Raw genomic sequence first — 22,207 nt, 5'->3', positions numbered from 1 at the left:
GAAACATAAGATGTTTAGATTAAATCATTCTTTAGTGATTTTTTTTTTCTGTGGTGATCAGCCGTCATATTTATAAAATGTTTTTTTTTTAAATTAGAAGATAGATGGCAATATACACTTACCTGTTAATCTGCTGGTTAACACAAAAAATCTGATCAGCCAGTTTCATGGCAGCACTCCATTCAGACTGGATCCTGCTGAAGTTCAAACTGAGCATCAGGATGGGGAATAAAGGTGAGTTATGTGACTTTGAACTGGTTTACAGAGACTCGTCTGACAAGAAAGATATCCAGTGAGTGGCAGCTCTCTGGATGAAAATGCCTTGATGATGTCATAGGAGACCGAGTTGATAGGAAGGCAACAAGTAACTGCTCATCTGCATACTTTGGTTGTAACAACACGGGAACTTTGAAGCATATGGACTACAGGAGACCACACCAGGTGACACTCATCAGCTAAGAACAGGACACTGAGGCTACAGTTCGCATTGGGATCACCAAAATTATATAATAAACTGGAAAATGTTGCCTGGTCTTATTAGTACTGATTCTTTAGCAACATTCAGTTCAGTTCAATTTTATTCATACTACCCCAAATTACAACAACAGTCACCTTGAGGCCCTACAATAATACAACAGAGAAAAACCCAACAATCATATGACTCCCTATGAGCAAACGCTGGTGCAAGTGGAAAGGAAAAACTCCCTTTTAACAGGAAGAAGCCTTTAGCAGAAGCAGGCTCAGGGAGGGGCGGCCACCTGCTGCAACTGGTTGGGGTGAGCGGAGGAAGACAGAACAAAAGATGTGCTATGAAAGGGAACCAGAGATTAACAAGTAATGATTCAATGCAGAGAAGTCTATTATCACACGAGTGAGTGACCGATTCAAAGCAGCGCAGTACATACTATGAGTTCGTAGTTATTGATTTTAAAAAAAGACCTCAGAACTTCATCCATATGACTGACTTTTTAATTTCATTAAAGAATTTTTACATTTAACAAAAAATAAAGATGATGACAGAATGTATGTAAACATGTTCAAGTGGTTTATTTACAAAAATGGCACATGGAAGTGACCAAACGCAACCATCGTCATAACTGGGTGCATGGGAGGGGGACATACATGATGCCTATGTTACAAAAATATTGACCTATTTACTATCTTACAGTATCTACAACACATTTATCACTTAGACATTCCTCATCTTAACTTGTTCCATATTATCAAGATTGTCTTCAATGTGCAACATAATCACTTTTGACACTTTTCGTCACACTTCAAACTTTACACACAAAAGCTTCATAACACCAGCTGCTAAATGAGCGGTACAGTTTTTTTGTTTGTTTGTTTGCTTGTTCTCTTACACATGAAGATGCAAGACATTCTCGATGCAGAGCAGAGGCTCATTTTGATTCACTGCGCTCCGCAGTAATAGGTCGACATTTGAACTTCATATGATTTTTACCTTCTGGGTCAACGAATTCACAGTCTCTATGCTTTTGTTTGCATGTAAGCACATGTTCTGGTAGATGGAGGGCTCTGAAGTGGGCAGAGTGGCCACACTGGTTGTCTGGGTGTATGTAGTGGTGGTTGCGGTGTTTTTTGTTTTTTTGTGTTTGATGGGGGTGAACTAGTGAGAAATCCGAGACAGGATCCGGCCACGGCTGTTGTCGAGTCCAGGGTGGTTCAAGGGTGGAACACAAGCCAAAGAAATCTATGTCATCCTGGAAAGAGAGCAGGAAGAGGAATGCAGACACGCAGTGATTAGTAACGTATCTACCCTCGCCCAGCCAAGAACCTGACTTAAAACAGGACAGTCTTGTCTACATCAAAGAACTTTATTTACCAGCTGCTCCTCATGGACACAGAGTCGCGTCCAAGGCTATAAAAAGGCAAGCCGTGAGTTTGAGAGCAGTTGATGAACAGCTTCTAACTCTCAGCAGGGATTATGGGATTTATTTCATACCGAGCCTGTGTTTTAAATCATGGGAGAGGCCATGTGATTTTTTTTCTTTGCACAAGCAAGTGAGTTAATACACCAATAAAACATGAAGAATTTAATTTTTTTTATCCAATTAAAAAAAAATCTATCAGTGTTTCTGGTTTTCTTCTCTGAAAGAGGAATTGAGCTAATATTGCCTCACCTTCCTGAGTCGATACATCTGTCACAGCTTCACTGCAGCTCCGTGAGCTCCTCTCAGGGGATTTGTCCCTCAACCCGCACCTTTCCCCCTCATCCTCCTCTTCTCCCACCGCCCCAGGTCCTTCTGCAGGTTCATCAAAATACTCAGCCCTACAGACGGCCTCGGGATGTCCTTCCAGCTCCTCGTCCATGTTTGCATTTCTGGGAAGCATAATTAAGAAAATTGTAGTTAATATCATCCCAAATCTGTCTGCAGCCACACCCTGTGGCTTCTGCATGCTGTCAGCACTTCAAAGGTGTCATTTAAATTGTATCTGCAACACCTCGTTGAAACACCTGAAAATAGAACGTTGGGCCTGAGGCGGTAAAGCAGAAGGGTACCAATGTTGCAGCTGACTAGCCTACTCTGAAGCTCCACCCACCTGATTATCAGACATTCTGTTTGCAAGGGGCAACCAATCAGTAGAAAGGTTAAAGAGAGAGTAGCTAAAAATCTTGTTTTGAACTGTGAATCATGCACATTTAGTCTGGTAGAGAATAAAGAATAAAAATGCAGAGCTGGACATGAGCTTTAATGTTGAATTTAGCTACTAGCCACTCAGCAGAGCCAAGTAGTGCAAACACTGCTGGTTTCTTAGTCATTTCTGTCTGTGCTGACAAATGTTTGGATAAAGGTGTTAACCAAACCAAGCATGTTATCATAAGCTTTAATGTAATGCAAGTAATATGGAGTTACTCAGCAGCAGCATCTTAACCTCAGCTAGTTACTCTTTGTGCTGTAAAAAAAAAAAAAACAACCCCAAAAAACTCTCTTAAAATATCAGTTGTATTTTTTTATCCTCACCCTTCACTGAGACTCATCTGGGACTGGAAAGGACTGTTACCCTGGCTGCGGCCCAGACTGCAGCTCTCATCGCAGCACAGAGACGGGATTAGATGGACGGGACCTGAACAGCACACACAGGGACACAACTTTACACAAACAGAAATTCACCCAGCGTTTGTAGTCATTGTCTGTCGATTTCAGTGCAAAATCCCTTTGATGTGAACCGCAGCCTACCACAGGTGTGTCCGGGGCTCAGGTGACACTGGCAGCAAGGTCTCTGTGGAAAGTCATGGAGCCAGCGGGCGTCCAGGCAGGAGAGCTCTGCTCCGCGGTAGGGACAGTCCTGAGACCTCAGAGAAGCTGCTGAGGAAACACACAGAGATGACAGATTAAGTAATGACTGTGAAACTTTTATAACAGCATTATTACCTCGATTGAGAACTACCAAATAAAAGGTGGGACTTTTAAGACTAATTATAGAAACCAGTGTGGTACAACTTTGCTCGTATTATGACTTCTGTCAGGTGAAATCCTTCCAGCTCCAACCGAAGTGTTTATCTACTAAATTTACATGCTCTCTTATGCGTTGGGAAATGCCTTACAACCCTCGGGTCCATAAGACCAATTAAAATTCCTTTGTATAATTTAAAAAAACAACTGTTAGCATTTCGCTGGAGTGAAGGGCGGGGTTCGTGTTTCTACTGGCTGAAACTACTGATGAAATAATTAACTCACTTTACATCACACAAGTATGAAAAACCAAAAAAACAATACACAACTGGTACCTCCTTGGTAACTTCTACCGCACTCTTTGTTTGGAGCAAGCACAGCAAGGGAAACGTGATGTCATTAATTCTTTGCCTGGGGACGTTTCACATATTGAGGCATTTTTGGACTCAAGAATTCCACAAATATGCAACATCAGGGTTTGATAAAGCTCAACACTGCACCCTGTTCTTAGAGCTAAAAGGAGCAATGGCATGTTCATACAGCTGCCTTATTTACAGCTATGGAGTCCCTTCATATGCAGAATATTTCTTTGTTCTTTTTCCAGGTTGGATTGCATACATCTTTAACGACGTTCAAGACCAGGAATTGGGTGCACAAGTTTGAATTTAAATCCATTCAAATGAGTTGCTGGTACGGACCTGGCTTTTACCATAGTTCACAGCTTAATGTGCGCCTGCTTTATCCCAAAACCAGTTCTGATGTGCGTTTGGAATCATTGTCCTGTTCAAACACCCAACTGTGCCCAAGTTTTAAATGTTTAGCTGTTTATTTGAGGTAAAGCTGAAGCTACCACTATTATGCTTGACAGTTTATACAGTGTTCTTAAGTTTGAAACCCTCACCTTTACTCTTCTAAACATATCTCTCGTCATTGTGGCCAAACAGCTCAATCTTTGTCTCATCTGACAATAAAACCTTTCCCTAGAAGACTTGTCCATGTGGGCAGCTGCAAACTTCAGAAGAGCACGAGGATCTACTCGTACAGTTATTTGAACTGATGATCTTAAAACCTGCAGTTGTTTAGAAATACCTCAAAGAGACCTTCCCTACTTGTCTAAATCTTAGATCTTCACCGAGTTCCTTGGACTTTCCCATTGTTCTGAATATTGGTCAATCCACTGAGTGCTATCAAGCAAATCCTTTTTATGCTGGCAAAAAGAAACTACCAAAAATCCAAAATAATTTCAAACTTGTGCATCCAAGTCTTGTTTTTTTAAATCACATGGCTGCATGCTGTGCAACTGGGAAAAGAACAGTGCAAAATAACCATAAATAGCCAAAAATAACCACGACATTCATGCCCAAAAGGGGTGTGTAAACCTCTGATTACGTTGTGTAAGGACTACAGACTCCAGCTTCCACATAGCTGCCCTCTCGGCACGTCTTAAAGCACACGTTTGAGATAACTTATCGCCATCTTATCTACACTGTTTGATGTTGTATAACTAAATACGTTTTGGAACACTGATGAGCTTTCCTTTGTTTTTGGAACGCCTGACTAGAGTACATATCGAACTAGAAATTTTACTGTGCCCTGAAAGTTCAGCACCTGATGCGGGCGTTCAAAGTCCAATGCTTGCTATGTTGTCAAGGTGCATGAAAACGTTCTTGCACTAAAACTTTAATCTTACTTTACACATCTGCCACAACCACGCTCATTAAGTTCCAGCTCTTATTCCGATGGTTATTTTGGACACAAGAAAATGTGACACATGCGGCTTCAGAGCATCGGGACTCACCGCTGGGCTTCTTCTCCAGCAGCTGCCTCTTGCAGTAGATGACACACAGAACGAGCAGGGCCAGCAGCACTGTAGCAAGAGCGCTGCAGATGACCGCAGCCAGAGCCATGTCCCGTGGACTGGTCACTACCGAGGGCAGCGGCACCAGATTCACACGCCCGCTGCCTGCCGAGGAAATAGAAAGGAGACAAATGTGAAGTACAGTTTACCAGCAAGGTATCAGACACAAAAAAGGGTTAAAACAACGACGACAAATATGAGGATAATACCTTTTTCTTAAAAGAGTTCTCAGCCTATCAACTTTTATTTGCCTCAAGTCAGTAATCTCCATGCTAATGAAAAAAGTAGAGTTCAAAGAGAAAAGACTCCATGTTAAATTCTTTCATCTGCCTCTGCTTCATACTCTGCAGAAGATGATTTACAGTCGTTTCCCCCCCTCTACCCTCAGGCTGCCCTAACAGCTTTTAAATCAAGAGGTGGATATACTGGGCACATAGGAGTGTGTATGTGGCAGAGGGAAAGCTTAATGTTGTGTCACTGAGTGTGTGAGCGTGGCATTACAGTCCTCCTTCCTGAGGGGAAATGTGATGTCAGTGTGTGTACCCACCTTCGTGACCTTTAACACAAAGACAAAAACTCATACGGATAGGGCAGGCTTACAAAGAATGCAGCTCAAGTTCCCACACATGCAGAACATCAGCGTATAATGTGGATTAATGCTGTTTGGAAAAAAAAAATGGCTCCTGCTATGTATAATTATCCTTCTCAACACCCCACAGATATAGATAAAATATAGGCTCCAAATGTAAACTACGGTAAGAGCAGCTAGACTGAAAACTTCTATGTGTTTTCTAACGCTGTTTAAAGCTGCTTTATGTGGTATTTTTGGCCACTTTGTGCAAACACGGAAGCAAACAATAGACAGAGCTGTAGCATTAGCATACACTTAACAGTAACTGTCAGTTTTGAAGCTTTTTATTTTGCCCTTTTGCCGACTCCCAAGCAAAAATGTCTGTCTGCTTACCTGCTGAGTGTCCCTGTATTTTCTCAACTAGTTGCTACACACAGTCGACCACCAAAGCAGGAAAGTAAAGTCATTGCTAACTTTCTGGCTAATGCTAAGTGAATGACCAGACAATGTTGATCCTTGACCAACATTATTCTGATGATGTAGGAACAACACCAACACAGGGATATTAGATCTTACATGTGAAACAAGCCATTTGAGCTCCATTTTTTCTCTCTGTGAGCCACGTTCCTCCTGATTGGCTGCCGCAAATAAACAATAATTTGAACAGGGAGGTGGGTGGGGCTGCTGTGCCAGAAATGACCAAATTAGGCATATCAACACTCTGACATCATACAGAGCAAAGAGTAGAAAAAACTGTCAAAAACCAAGCGTGAAGAGGAGTCTGAAGCTTTTTTTTGCAACTTTCTGAAATTATTTGAATCTTTAGCCTTATTAGCAGATAAAAATATGTTGGCTTTAGGATTTATACTTTGATAGAGAAACAAACAAACAACCAAAAATTGCAAAACAAACTTAAAATTTGGTTTTAAATGTTGAACTCTTATGTGTGTTATTTATCCCAAATGTTAATCACACAAGGTTGCCGAGGATATTTGATTTGGCAGATTTTTAAAAGCAGTAGTTTTTAAACCTGATTTGCAACACATAATAAAAACAAGTTTGCTGCACCTTTTCTTTCTAAACGCTGTTTTGTTTTGTTTTTTTAAGGTTAGGCAACATTTTTTCTTAACCCATGTAAATTTAGCAGGGTTATAAAACTAAGCACGTCTGCAGCAGCACGTTCTCAATCCTCTCCAGATTTTAATCACAGCAATACACAGAAACAGTGTGGCACAGACATCCTGGGTACAGATATCAGGAGACTGGGTAACATGTGTAGCATGTAAGCTGCACGTCTCCACATTAGTCTGCAGCTTTAAGAAGAGGTGAACAAAAAAACAAAAGCAGTGTGATTGGAATAAACTTATCTCTGAGAACACGTGCAACTAGCTTAGCATTACTGTCCACAAAGCATACTGAAAAGTATGGCAAATATAATGAATGACATTTGTTTGAGAAAACTTTGCTGTTTGCTTTCAGTATATTAATCATACAGACAGCTGGTTTGAGCCTTTTCACTTCCAAGAGCTCTTTGTTATGCAATGTAAACATTTAACTTTGTGAAGGTTTTTTTTTTTCTTTAATGCAGACAGATAGGGGATAGGGGTATTTTAACATTCCTTTAAAAAAAGGGGGGGAGAAAAAGAGACCAACTAAAATAATAAGTATTGTAACGCCAAGCGGAGTTACAATACTCAGTTTGACCGAGGGGGCAGAGTAAAGGATACGTTTGAGATAAGCACAGAAAAGAGCATAATGTCAGAAACATGACTTATTGCTTGTTATTAAAAAATCTAAAATGCACTTTATTTAGGGGATTTTGTGCCTAAAGACTTTGTGTGAAGTGAAGCATTCAATCCTGCTCCGGCATCAATAAACACTAAATGACAGCGGAGACAAATGGGATAACACATCCCAATAAAAATTTGCACACTTGACTATTTACATTATATTCTATGTTTAGTGATTTTTGTTTGTTTAAATATGCAACTGAGGCACTATTAATGTAATTTCTCATTTGCAGACTTTTACAAAATAGACATTTGAACAGTGGTTACAGCTGGATTCAAAGTTCATGTTACCTGATGGATTCAAAGGTTTTCATTGAAAGGGTATTTGGTAGGAAATAGTTTTTTACCTGGAAAAAAAGTGTAAATAGATGTACAGCTTCAAAGTGCCTATTAGTATTTTTTTTTTCATAATCTAATCATTATTGCCATTAAAGCACCCAGCTGATTACTTACAGTAAGACCATTTGTTTATATCTGGCCAGTTTTCTAAAATAGTGGTTTTAATATGCAAATAAGGAGCCAGACTTTGATGTGATGTCAAACAATAGTCCTTCAGGCTTTCTGAAGTTTTTCTTTGGACATTGGCTGCTTTTTCAGTTACGTTTACTCATGTTCAGTCCACTCCTTCTACCTGACCATTTTCAGAGGATTGTTTTGTTTCTGTTTGTTAAGCCACCTAATGCTGACCTGTCAATCATTCAAGCACCTAATTCAAGGCATGAACCAGCCTTGTGCCCATACATAACAAACAACTTGGCAAAGAACATTACTTGTTACTGCTGACCTGTGGCAAAAACACAATTTGTTCCAGTATCTTTAGCTGAATCTGTGAAAAATGCGAATGACAGCACAGATTGAGGGACAAACGGAAATCTACAGCAGATCAAAAAGCCGTAACCTTAAGAAATACAAAAAAAAAAAAAAAAGGCCTCACGCAGGACCTGAGTGATACATCTGTCACTTCAGTTGATCATCTACTGTTCACTGAAGCTTTATCAGAAATGGCCGCATTGGCCGTCAAGAAATGGTTTGGGACTACATTTCAGCCCTCAGATTTTAATCTACCATGCAGTACCAATTAGAAAAAAACTGATTGACAACAGCTTCACTTTTTCAATATGGCAATGATCCTAAACACACTGCAAACACCTTCTTCCCCAAATTTCCTATGAAAATATAAAGAAATGAGGGGTAGCTCAAGACTTTTGCACAGTACTGTATGCCATTGGTAAAATATATATTCCTCACCCCACACTGACACTGACAAGCTGAAATATCAGCATGTTTGTGTTTTGTGAGAGTTATGCCAATAATCTCTCTGTACTGTATCTGACGTCTGACCGTTATGTTTAAACTCTGCCTTCATTGTCATGGTCAAATTCAGCTCATCCGAAGCGAGCATCACAAGCCAGCCTGTTATCGGAGACGCAGCAGCTGCAGCAAACACAGACCAACACTGGTCCATTGAAGAGAGCTCACCTGCTGATATTATCTGCATACAAACCAGACCAATAAACCACAGCCTTTCATAGCCTGCTGACTTTATGGAATGCCACAAAGTCCAAATAAAAGAAGCACTTCTTTACACCTCTGAAGGCTCTTTGACCGTCTATGAACACTATTTTAAGAGCTTCTTTAGTAGAGCTGAACGAAAGTTTTGGAGTATTTAATTGGGAGCTGTCAAAACGCCTGAATGCTTTTACAATGGAGCTCTATCAGAGTCTAAACATGTTATGTGGTATAAAATTTAAGGTAGAGAAATATGCTAATGACATATATCTATAAGCTCTGTTTTTTTTCTCTAGCATTATGAATTTCTAAATAGGACTGCCATCACAATGGATGTCACTCCTGTCAGCTTAGAACAGAAAACTGAGGCTACATGCAATGAGACTCATCAGACAGGGTGGCATTTTCCCAATTTCTGCTGCAACATTCAGATGGTGGGGTCAGAATCTGGAGTAAACAACATGAAAGCATCCATCCACTCTCCCTTGAATCGACAGATCAGGCTGCTGGTGGTGTAATTGTTCAGGGATATTTCCTTGACATACTTAAGCACTAGCTGAGCATTGCTTAAACACCACAGCCTACTAAAGTATTCTTGCTGACCATGTTCACGTCACTGTACTCAGATGTCCTCCACAGTCACCAGATCTCAATCTAATACAGCACCTTTGTGATGTTTCCAGTGGGAGATTGGACCAAAATCTGTTTCCTGCACCTTGTTGAATCTGTGCCACAAAGGCTTACAGCTGTTCTGAAGGCAAAAGAGGGACCAGCCTGTTATTAGCAAGCTGTACCTATTGAAGTGGCAAGTGAGTGTGTGTAGTAGCACTATCAGGAAGTAGTAATATTAGCACAGTTTTTCCAACCTGCCTCAAATATACCTAATAATATAACTGTGGTTTATAGCTGACGGCACTGTTTCTCTGTTCTCTGAATAAAAATAAGGATCAAATTCCCGTCTGACTCGCTCTAAATCCTTTCTGACACTGTAATAAATGTGATACCGGGACAAGGCACAAAGAGCAGGTAGCATTCCTTCAACAAGTGTGTGTATGTGTGCGCGCGTGCACACGTATCTGTCTGCACGCCCGTGTGTTAGTCTCTGAGATCTACCGTGACAGTGAAGAACTTCAGCAGATGAAACGCATTAAAGAGGCTGAAGGGAATCCATAAAACACAACCTCATTTTTAACTCAGCTCCAAGAAGCCACTGGGGGAGGTGGGGGTGGGGGTGGGGGGGCATAAAAGAAAAAGGGAGGAGAAGAAAGGAGCGGTTTGAGATTTACAGTCCACCACAGACGGCAGCATACCTCCCCTGCACAGCTGCACCTTTACCCCCACCACCACCACCAGCCCCTGGGCCCAGTGTGGCCTATTAGAATGATCTGCCCTTTAAGTTTTCACCACCCTGCTCAAGATAACACTGGAGGCAGAGGTGGAGGCAGGGAAGGGGGGCGAGATTTTCAAACATTTGGAAATGTTCCACTGAGAGTCTCTGTAGGAGCTAACTACCAGCTATGTTCTCAGACACAATGGCCATTTTGTTTCACGGGGGCTGCACTATTATCAAAACGGGGAGCTGCGCAGATGGACGAACGTGCAGACGGGGAGGGGGGCTGCCCCAAGGCCAGCGCTCATTACACGCGCTACACCGACAGAGATACAAAGATGAAAAACCCAACCGGGAGCAGACGATCCGATGAAGCGACTCTTCTTTACACCTGGGGCTCGTGCGCAAAGTTTAAAAAAGTTTTTCTGTTTTTTTTTTCCCTTTTTAAGAGTTTTCCCAGAGCTGTCCTCGTTTATTTGACACAGGGGTGTTAACTCTGGCTTGAACAGCCCCGATGTTCTTGTTGCCAAAAAAAAAAAGCCTTGTTGGAAACAGCTGCCGTATCCTCCGCCATCAGGAAGTCACACTCAATTACCAAAAGGTATAAGTTCACTCGCCTGTTGGGTTTATGTGGAAACGTGAAATCATAAGGTTGCACTTAACTACTTACAAAGGCCAGAAGAAAGAAGTTAATTGGATCTGCAGCCTACATGAATGCAAGCCCACAATGCTTTGTGAATGCATCGGAGCACACCTCCTTGTTTTTTGGGGTTTTTTTGCATAATGGAAATAAATGATGCTGCTCGAAGCGGCACACTCCTGCAGACATGTTTACTTTGGTGCTGGGACAAAGAGAAAGAAAATTAGGGTCGTTATTAGGAACGCCGTTGGGTTTTTGTTTAAGGAAGTTTGCGCATTTAATCCAAACAGATTTTTTTTTAATGAGTGACATGCTCTGAACTAATATAATCCACTGTTGGCAAATCCACTATTATGCTACTCAGCTTTTCAACTGCTCAGCTTGTAAATCCAAGCATTTATTTGCACATATAGCGTAGCTGGCCGGCTCAGCGAGGGCTGGTGAATGAAATATGGCTGCAGTGCTGGTTACTCCACTACCGTGTGCTGGCATGTGCGTGCCCGGCACCTTTTTTTTTTGGTTCCAGCAGCAGTTTGGCAAGGAGTTCAAAAGTTTGTCATGGAGGATGATGTTTGCTTTTGGACTATTGTATCCCTGTTGTTTCATGTTAAAACATCGTCTATTGTGAGTTAGGAATGAATGGGGTGTGTTCATGAGAACAGTGGACAAAATCTCCCACTCGTGTTAGTCCAACTGTTAGAGGAGGTCAGAGAAAGCAAAGGTGCTTACAGTTGGGCTCATAAGGAGGTGGAGGGTCTCCACAAGGTATGCACTCCATGTCCTGGAAACCGCTTAGTTTTGTCTTCCTGTAATATCTGTGCAAGACACAAAATCAAATGTTTGTTAACCGAAACAGATGCCATTAACGTGTAGGTTTTCGTAAAACTGACCAGCAAGATGCGTCCTCTCACCCTGGCAGGCAGTCGCCACACACGGCGTTGCTCGTGGTGGAGCAGTTGCCCTTCTGGAAGCGGTTGATGAGTCCACAGTCCAGGCAGGGTTTGCACTTCTGCAGGCTCCGGTCCTCTTTGAAGCGACTGCTCCGACAGGGCACACACCGGGCATCCTCTCCATAACCAAAGCCACATTCCTGGAAGGATTAATGGGAGAAATACACCGGCTAAGAGGTGGGGTTGTTGGTTTGGGGTGATGTGCAGCTGGTGAAAAGAGGGCTTGAATGCGGACTACCGGGGGTCTGGAATTAAAGAACGATCTTGGCTCGCGGGATCAGACGAGAACAGTGGCCTGCCTCTTTTGAGAGTCCATCTTACACTGGCAATAAGCTCCCTGACTCTGTCAGTATGAATGAGTAGCCTTCCGCTGCAAGACCCAGAAAGGCCATGCATTTGAATAATAAAGGCTGGAGGGGACACCCACTGTTGTATTATTGCAGGTTTATTGCTGCGTTTGTGTGGGACTCCCACTCCAAGCAGACTCAGTGAGTGCCCCGTTGATTGAGAGGCCAGCAAAGCAAAGGAAACGCTTCAGGAAGGGGGCAAGGATTATGGAGAGGTATATGGAGAAAACAAGATGAATACTCTTTTTGTGTTCAGCAATTCAAAGTGCACATAAAAAGCACAGCTTCCTTCAACTGTGTGAATGATCTAATGCCTAAAAAAGCCCTTCATTATCACCTGAACGAAGCAAAAATAAGGATAATGTAAATTAAAAGATATGATTTTATTATTTTATTGGTTGTGTGGAATTGAATGTGTATATTTTTTTTTGCTTGTGTGAGTTTTTTAAGACTTTCCCAGTCTTTATATCAGCTGGCAAAGTAGAAACACAAAAGTCTTCAACATTTTAAAGCAACATTATAAAGTTTTCCTAAGGAGAAGCCAAAACTGTTTCAGTTCTTTCCTCTGTCCGTCTTTCTCCCTCTCTTTGTGTCACATCTCTAAAAATGACTCTGCGAGACCTCAGTGACAAACTGACATTTCCATGACAGCTGACGTTACCCCGAGGGAATGACATCATACATCGATCATTCATTATCAGCTCCACAGCAGCTGCCCTCCTGTTATCCAGCATTACCACACTGAAATCTAAATCCAGGAAGACACACAGGGAGCGGTGGGGTGGGGTGCTCGTATATCATTAAAGTGAAGGTCAGCTTCAAACAGGGCTTCTCCCTTCTCTTCTCTCTTCACCCGTGTCCCGTTTCACCGGCCGGGCGTGCGTTCCTGTTGGAATGTGGGATGAAGGTTTAGATATGATTGGCGGGAGGGAGGATTGGCGAAGCGTGCTGGCAAGAAATAAAAATGGAGGCTGGAGTCTAAGATGTGATCTTGTGACGGCACCACAGAGTCAGGACAGAAGATGATGAGGAATTTAGTGCTTCCAGCCAAACACATGTGAGCCTGACACTGAACCCCTGGGCAAGGCCTGGCCCGAGGTGGACCCATAAGGCTGGACTTCTGCAGCTGTTGCTGTGAACTCGCCATATAAGGCCTTACCCCTCTAGTCGTGCAGACCAGAGGAACCCAGGGAGGGGAGTGGATGTGGGTGACCGATGAGTGATAAAGAGGGGGGAAAGTCAGGATAAAGATTTGGCTGCCCACAATTGCACACCACGAGAGAGAGAGACTCTTGAATCTGATCTTTAAGAACGCACGGCCAAGCCCGCTCGCGCAGTGGTTCTGTGACCCACTTCTTCATGAAGGAGGGGGCCCCGGGATGATTCGTCCTCGCTCAGCCCGGCACTGGCACGAGCTCTGTCCATGGGGCACCGCATGGCAGGAAAGGCTGATGCTACGAAAGACACAAGCAGGTCAGAGCACTGAAACAAAAGGAAAATGGAGCCAGTTCCTGCCCCTCTGATCAAGGAGCCGTCCCTTTCTTCTTTTATCCTCGCTAACAAAGCTCAACAAAGACCCAACTGAGACGTGAACAGCAGCTGAAGGAAAGCCTGCACTCTGCTGCGGAAATCTGTGATGACGGGAGTCATTATATACCCAAAAAGGGCAATGTAACAAACAGTCTGTTAAAACATTTTTGAGGGCATCAAGGCGATCATCTGTGGAGAAAACTATTTGAACTGTAGTGTGCAAAAAGACGGGAAAAAACCCCAACTAAAGCAAATAAACCTCAAAGCGTGGCTGCTCCCATAGTTTTGCATGAAGTTCTCTCGTGCGCTTTTCACCTGAAAACACGTAGAAAAACTGATGCTTAACATCCAGCTTCCCTGCCCTATCTCCTGATCTACTTTGGGCGAGACTGCCAAGCACAACACAGCACTGTAGTGTGGGGAGAGAAGGCGGTGGTGCTGGGGGTGTGCTGGCTGGGACCTGAAGCAAGTTCAGACGCACAGATATTTCTGAGATTAAGAGGGAATCACAAGGGGGGCGGGGAGGCTCTGCCAGTCATCTGATCCGGGAACACAACGAAAAACAACGGCGTGCTACTTGAAAGAGGTGTTTTGTGTGGGACATAACGCGCTCTCTTTATTTCTGTTTAAACTCTACTACAGCCTGGCTTGTTTAAACACAACGATCACTGTGACTCTGACACTTCTGCTGCCTGTTGCTCCCTCTCTTTAGCCAGTGCCACCCAGAAGTCCTTTGTCCCAGAAGTGTGGCCAGAGGAAATGCTACACTCTCCCTTACATTCTACAAGATGCTGACATGCCAAAGTTGTGTTCCTGCCTCGCTTTTTTAATGCCCCCGGCAATCTTCCAGCATGCATTGGAAGGCGATTTACGCCTTCACCTTCATGCTTGATGCAACACAGCTTAACTAAGTAACCTCCTATAATGAAACCTGAAGTGAAGTACGTCAGGGAGAACTGGTTTTAATTGATGCTCCCTCTGTATGGGTGGTTCTTTTAGCAACAGTTAGCGTGGAGGAGCTAATTGATGTTTGTCAGCCAGCCTCAGAGCGGCTTCCAGAGGCAAACTTCCAGAGCAAACTGGGCCACATTCCTCTGAGATCTCTATGGCAGCTGCACAGAGGGACTCCAAAAGTTTTTTGCTTCCCTCTCGACAGTCAGGCTAGCCTTTGAGAATACAGACAGATTGTCTGAGCTCAGATCACAAAGTTGTTTTTCTGGGAAACTTTCTCCTAGAGCAAGGCCCAGGTTTCCATTTTGAGCCAGCATCCCGCTACCTTCAGAGAAAGAATGAGGCAGCCAATTATTAACCAGGACCCCAGGGTGGCTAGCGGCATTCATGCCCGTCGACGCTGCAGGGGAACACGAGGACTACTGAAGCGTATCAGCAACCACAGAGTGCATGTCTGTGTGCACTGAGATTAAAGGCGATCCAGACTTAAATGCATGTGTGCAACAGATGTCGGGGGGGGGGGGGGGGGGGGGGTGATACAGAGTTTTTTGTCCGTGCTAAAAGATGTTTTGAAGTGTAAAGTCAGTTTAGCAGATGTTTTATGTGCAGTATATTCTTCACTTTAAGAGCTTTTAATGTTTTTTTTACTGCAGCAAATCCTGCAGTCTGGAAGTTTTAATTTTTGCTTTTGACAGTTCGCTGTCAAATATACATGCTTTTATAATAATTGTGCTGCTTTTTAATCAATCAATCAATCAATCAGTCAATTAATCAATCAATCAATCAATCAAACAGCACAAAGACAAAAGTGTTAGAGAAATTACCCTTCAAACAGGACCAATTTATTTGGAGTCTACTAGAGTAGCTTTGAATGATTCATAATTCAAAATAACTCAAAACAATCAGTCATGTGGCCCTTCAGTATTCCCGTTGTATGAAATAAGCCGTTTTAGCTTGCCTTTCCCTCACCTTCCTTCTGATTGGCCGCTGCATGCAAACAGTGGGTTTTAACAGCAGGTAGGTGGGGACTTGGTGTTCAAAGAAATGAGAAACTTTGGTTTAATTATCTCAGTTTTTTTACTGTGTCGTACCAGCGTGCAGGGAAGGGGATATGCAAGGTTTAATGTGTTCCACTATCATTATTAAATCAAACTCATTAATTCAGTTACTCACTTTTACATCACTGCCTACACTTGCAGAAGTAGGTAGGCACATAGCTGCTGCCAGAGAGGAAAGCCTCTGCTTACCAGCCTTAACTGACACTAAATAGGCCTGTTTGTACAAAGCGAGCGCACACACACAAACACACACACAAAAAAAACCTGTGGCTAAGGTGGTGGAAAAAACTGTATTCCCAGTCGAAAGAGCAGCAAGCTTAGGCATGGCTGCCTTCAAACAGTAAAGACAATAAGTTTGGACGAGACGCAATGGGGGGAAAAACAATGGAAGCCATTCAGCTGCAGAAGGTCAAAAGTATGGGTGTGACTGATTAATGAAGGGTCGGTGTTCTACAAAAGCTAATAACAGCTTGGCTGTTTTTGTGCATGAAAGACAGGAAGTAATAAATAATGTCTGTTCCCTGGGAAAGATACACTTTTCTAAACAGTGATGTCCATTCTTTTCATAAACCAACAGTTTTCCCCCACAAATCCCGCCAACTTTGTTCAGCTCTGGGAAACTGACTCGGCTGACCTGTTATGGATTACAACACTCTCCATTTCTTAAATAAACCGAGGCACACACTGCTTTTTGGGAAAACGCTCTTGTGGACAAATCAAAAAAGTTTAGAAGAAATCCAACCTTTGAAAGCTCCTGTCCTGCATCACACTGCTTGCAGGGTTTGCAGTTTCCAAAGCGGTCCTTGTACTCCTGCTCTCGGCACTCTCTGGTCTGCTCTTCGGCTCTCGCGTGAATCTGAATGAGAGACAATCATTTGGAGAAAGTTAGAAGATTCCTGCATTTCATCCAGAACAGATAAAGCAGTCTGATTCCATAATCATTTATGGAGGCCGCCCTCCCTTCCCTTCAAACCCTGGGACTCCTGTTTGAAAATAAGTCTCGATCCTACAGGGAAGAGATAAGATCGAACCTGAATGAGCCCTGTGGGAAAACTGTAAAGCTTCAGCAGCAGAATCTAAGTCAAAAGCAACAATGCAGTGAATGCTAAGCCCAGAGACAGCGGTTGACAATCTCTTCAGCAAAGATTTTACTGATCCCACAGGTTGAGCAGTCGCCTATTTAACGCATATGCAGTGTATCTGCCGTTTTTCACTTTTGCAGAATATATACAAACTGTTTAAATAGCTGAAAGCATTTGGCTCACGTGTCATCCAGCTTCCCTTGCACACATTGCAACAGACAAGACATGCAAAGCAAAATTATCCATTTTAAGTTTGTGCAAACATTTTTAAAAAAAACTTACCAGAGATGAATACAGGACATGCAACGTTAGCACAAGTGAGAAGGTGTTCTGAAGCATCCTAACCATTTTGATGGGCCACTCAGAGCTTGAAGCTGAAAGAACAAAAACAGCAATCAGACAAGTGAGTGTGCACAAGTATGTTATTATAGAGTTATAGACCCTAACAAAAAGAAAAGAAAAAAGTGCAGAGTCTATCAGGAAGAAAGGCTGGTTGGGTAAAATCATCTGAGACTAAACAACACAATGATGTGATTTGATTCTTCTCCACCCAATACAAGCAAGCTCAGGGTTAAACTTTTAAACAGCACTGATTTGCTGAAGGTTTGTTAAATGCAAATTTGCTGGGCGGACAAACCTTACCCACCAAAAACACAAAACACTTTTATTGGGTATTTAAGTGAAAATTAGTTCACAAAGAAACCAGATATGCCAGCACGAAGGGAGGGAGGGAGGAAACCCGTTTAATATCACATAAAAAGATGGAAGTTGTGCGTTTGAATATTCAGACTATAAACACCAATATAGCTCAAGTTCATTGTAAATAAGTAGCCTATAAAACTATACGGACAGTGTGTGAGTAAAGATTAAAATTCCTTTATGTGGAAAACTGTTAAGACAGCATCCACAGCTTTGCAAAAGGGACGTGTCATTCTTCTTCTTCCTTTTCAAAGTGTGTAAATAAATAAATAAATAAATAATGAAAACTACATTTTGCAACCATAGACTGGATACTGGAGAATAAGTTCTCCAAATACGCGTGCACAGACTGAGAGTTTCAGTCGTCTCGTGCCTTTAAAGCGAGGTTTGTCCCGTCCTGTGGATACAATCAACGCTCGGTCTGTCGTTTATCTACGAGCGTCTAAAAGCGACATCAAAGCTCTTCTTACCTGCTACAAACGGGGCCTGCTGATTACAGAGTGTCGCTTAGAAGTCCAAAGCTGACCGGTGAGAGGTGTGGTGGGCTGTTTCCCGCACCGGTCCGCTCACCATGCCAGTGCTGCTGCTGCTGCTCCTCCAGCCCGGCACGGCTCGACTCCGAGCCGCTGCGGATCGAGGGCAGACCGAGATCAAAGGCAGAGAGAGGAAGGGAGGGAGGGAGAGGGGTTGGCTTTCTGGATACGAAGCGCGTGTATCTGATCTGTGATCAGCCTGTCTACATCAAAGACCCGGTCTCTCTCTCTCACGCACACACACGCACACACCTACACTGCTCCACAGGCTGATCAGTAGTACCGTTTCCATTCAGCTGGTTTCTATCGAGATGTTTTACAAACCCTCTGTCTGTGCGTGCTTTATTTGATGCCTTTGCTTTGCCCTTATGTGCTGGCCCGTGTGGTCCCACGGCCCCCTCTGACCTCACACGTTAAACTAGTTTAAAGGAAAAGTTAACACAGCAGAGTTGTTTAGCCTGCCTGCTTTTCTCCTTCTAACTTGGCCACATTTATTTATTTGCTAAGCCCTCATCTCTGCTGCAGATTTTATGATGTCAGCGTGCTGCTTCACCATTGGCTGAGCCTGTGCTTAATCCATCTAATAGGAAGAGCAGAGTTCAGGGGATATACAGCGACTACTGCAGTAATTCAGTGTAAATATCGACTCTTGAATCCTCTCTCTGATGTAAGATGAAGGTGTTAACGGTGAGTTCAGAGCTTTTGACGTAGCCTGTTATTTTCTTCATTGTCCTTGTTTTTTTCTCTCTCTCTTTTTAATACTGTTGGTTAACTTGTAAAAAGAGTGGCAACCAGAAGAAAACTGATTTTCCAAAGCCCACTCTGAAACAAAAAGTTCGTATATCCACCTGAGGTAGACAAAAGTGAGCGGTGTGCACACTGGTGTGTGTGTCTGAACCAAGGCAAAGACACAGAGGACAAAAGTTCAGCACTGCAGTAAAAGTGGCCAATTACTGTACATGTCTGGACACGCTGTGTATCGATTCCAGGAAACTCACTGTGTGCTTTGCAAATGTTACTTTGAATGTTAGATGTAATCCAATTACTTCACGCAGTCTATGTGGCAAGTAAATACTTTCTCTTGCAGTACTTTCCAAAAGTAAAAGTCTTTGACCTTGCAAAGGCTGAACTACGAAATAATTGCCAGAAAATTCTTCTTCTTCTTCTTTTTTAATCTGGAGTGTTTATTGAACAGTCTAAGAGTTTTTCTTTTCAAATATCAGTTTGCATAGGTGGGTTTTAATTTGTATCAGGGAGGTTTTGTTTCGTTTTGTTTTTTAAAAGAGCATTTTTGTGCAATGTATTGCTTAAAAATGTATTGTGTAATTTTTTAAGGGTTGTCAAGAAATGCAGAGGTCTGAAAAACTCACAAAAACTCATGTATTAAATATGATGGACTTGGTGTTATTGGGTTAAGTATTTCTCATGATGTCACACGTAGCAGTTTAAGTAGTAGTTTAATGTTAGCAGTCCCATGAAAATATTCTCATTTCTGTGATTCATGTTTTTATGGCCTGTATTCATTCGTTTCCATCAAATCTATAAATCACTGCGTGTCTGTAGCCTGAGTCCTCTAGCTGTGGGAAGACGTCACTGCAAGCCAAACCTTTCTTCCTGGAGCTTTGCTGCTGTCGCCATCTACTGGTGCAGGTGATTTAAAAATGCATGGACTTTGTGCACACTGTGTACAGTGAATATAATCAGTATTCAACAATAACACTTATAGTATTATCCCAGAAAACAATTAGCCAACTCTGTTATCCTCTAATACCGTTCCCTGTGTCTGAAGGCCTCCACCATAACTTCCATCCCCAAAAGACTCATATAGAGAGCCTCAATGACTACAGATAGCCCTCACATCAGTACTTATGAAGTGTTTTGAGTGAATAGCAAATTGATCTACAGAGGATGCCATCACCATCAGCCTTCACAGAGAGCTGAGCCATCTGGAGAACAGGGAGATCTACTTGAGGATGTTCTTTGCGGACTACATCTCAGCATTCAACACCATAATACCAGACGTCCTCACCACTAAACTGGCCCACCTTCAGATCCCCCTGCCACCTGCTCCTGGATCAAAGAAAGACTTCCTAACCAACTGGCCTTAATCTACCACTCCTAGATTGGGGAGCGTGCTCTCCTACTGCCTCGCTGTTTGGTATGCAGAAGCCACAACTGAGAAGAGGAAGCCTACGCAGAGGGTAAAAATCATTAGCATCTCTCTGACACCCCTGGAGGCCATCACCACATCCTCCTGTCTCAGGAAAACCAGGGCCATCATAGGTGACCCCTTGCAACCTGCCCACCACCTATTTGACTCCCTGGCCTCTGGTTGGCACCTCAGGTCAATGAGATCCCACACATCCAGACTCACAAGCAGCTTCTTCCCCTGGGCCATTCAGACTGTTAACAAACACAAACATTCTGCTTGTTATTTATTCCTGCTGTCTTACCATTTATATTTTACACCCATAACTTTGTGGTGCATGTACAATGACAATAAAGGGCTATTCTATTCTAGAGACAGCTGAAGAAACTAGATGAGAACTATTGTCAGTCACATTTATGACAGGAGAGCATATGGGTGTAATGACTGTTAACCTCACATCATTTGATGGAGGTGCTGGAGAGACTAGTTTTGCCCCTCTGCAGTCTGCACACAGACAAAATCTGGGAGTGGAAGATGTTATCATGCTGCAGAGGAACACCTTTAAAAGTGCATTTAGCACTATCCAGCTGCTGCTATCGAGGGAGACTCTAAAGGAAATGTCTTTAAACATGTACCTGATTTTGTGGATTACTGTTCACATAACAGACAGGTTGCAGCATATGAGACTGGGCAGTGCTCTGTCTGATATGACAATCTGCAGCACGGTAACTCCACCGGGGCTGTGTTGCCTCCATTCCTGTTTACCTTGTACACCTCAGACTTTTAACACAGTCTACAGAAGGACTCTGATGGTTCTGCAGAGGCTGGATGTATAAGTAATAAATAAGACCGCAGAAATGGTGATTAACTTCAAGGTGAAAAGGAGAGCTACACATCTCTCTATCCTGGGACAGGATGTTGATGTTGTTGGAGGACCACAAGTATCCAGGCTCTCATCCTCTTCTTGTTTAAGCTGGGATCCTTCAACGTGTGCACCAAATATTAGCAATTTTTTCCACCAGTCAGCTCTGGTGACCACTGTGTACGCTGCTGTGTTCTTATACTATAGCATTATTGCATTACACATTTATACCAAAGTCCTTCAGAAGACCCATGTAAAAACTCATAATTTTCCTTTTTATCCTGTTATTTTCTACAGAATATTCAATTTGATGCAGTATTGATTTAGTTCAATTCAATATTTATTTATAGAGTGCCAACTCACAACAAAATTTGCCACAGGGTGCTTTATATTGTAAGGTAAAGACCTTATAATAAAAGAAATAAAACCCCAACAATCAGACGTCTCCTATGAACAATAAGATACTTGGCGACAGTGGGAAGAAAGAACTCATTTTCAACAGGAAGAAACCTCCAGCAGAACCAGGTTCAGGGAGGGGCAGCCATCTGCAGCAACCAGTTGGTTGGTGGGGAACAGGACAAAGACACACTATGAAGAGCCAGACTTTAATAATTACCAGTGATTAAATGCAGTAATGATGTATTAACATATAAAAAAGTGGAAAAAAAGGTGAGTGAAGAAGAAACATTCAGTGTATTATGGGAAGCCTCCAGCAGCCTAAGCCCAGTGCAGTGTAACTAAGGGAGGATTCAGGGTCATCGAATTCATTCCTAACTATAAGCTTTATCGAAACAGGAACGTTTTAAGCCTCAATAGTAGAGAGGGTGGCTGTCTTCCGAAACCAAACTGGGAGCTGGTTTCACAGAAGTGGGGACCGAAAGCTGAAGGCTCTGGGTCTACTTTTAAATACCCAAGAAACCACAAGTAAG

The 22,207-nt window shown here is 42.7% G+C and overlaps 1 protein-coding gene and 1 long non-coding RNA gene across 3 annotated transcripts; one reads left to right on the top strand and one right to left on the bottom strand.

Annotated features, from left to right (window-relative positions):
* Positions 1-951: 951 nt before the first annotated feature.
* On the bottom strand, positions 952-18,771 carry LOC113036750 (tumor necrosis factor receptor superfamily member 19-like). 2 transcript variants are annotated; one of them, XM_026193207.2, is made up of 10 exons: positions 18,205-18,771; positions 17,318-17,409; positions 16,696-16,809; positions 12,029-12,207; positions 11,847-11,932; positions 5,218-5,382; positions 3,204-3,332; positions 2,988-3,090; positions 2,145-2,344; positions 952-1,724 (listed from the first exon to the last, which is right to left on the bottom strand). In XM_026193207.2, exons 2-10 carry the CDS (start codon positions 17,381-17,383, stop codon positions 1,720-1,722), a joined length of 1,047 nt encoding a protein of 348 aa, XP_026048992.2. In that variant the 5' UTR covers positions 17,384-17,409; positions 18,205-18,771; the 3' UTR covers positions 952-1,719. The 2 variants fall into 2 exon arrangements, with proteins under 2 accessions (XP_026048992.2, XP_026048993.2); XM_026193208.2 differs by having other exon boundaries at positions 3,204-3,329; positions 18,205-18,452.
* Positions 18,772-18,836: 65 nt separating this feature from the next.
* On the top strand, positions 18,837-20,806 carry LOC145420154 (uncharacterized). Its single transcript, XR_013901462.1, has 3 exons — positions 18,837-18,954; positions 19,831-19,917; positions 20,057-20,806. It is a non-coding gene; the product is annotated as an uncharacterized LOC145420154 (long non-coding RNA).
* The last annotated feature ends 1,401 nt before the right edge of the window (positions 20,807-22,207 follow it).

Source organism: Astatotilapia calliptera, chromosome 14 (assembly GCF_964374335.1).
Source record: "Astatotilapia calliptera chromosome 14, fAstCal68.1, whole genome shotgun sequence".
Taxonomy (NCBI): Eukaryota; Metazoa; Chordata; class Actinopteri; order Cichliformes; family Cichlidae; genus Astatotilapia; species Astatotilapia calliptera.
This window is presented reverse-complemented; position numbering and strand designations above follow the sequence as displayed.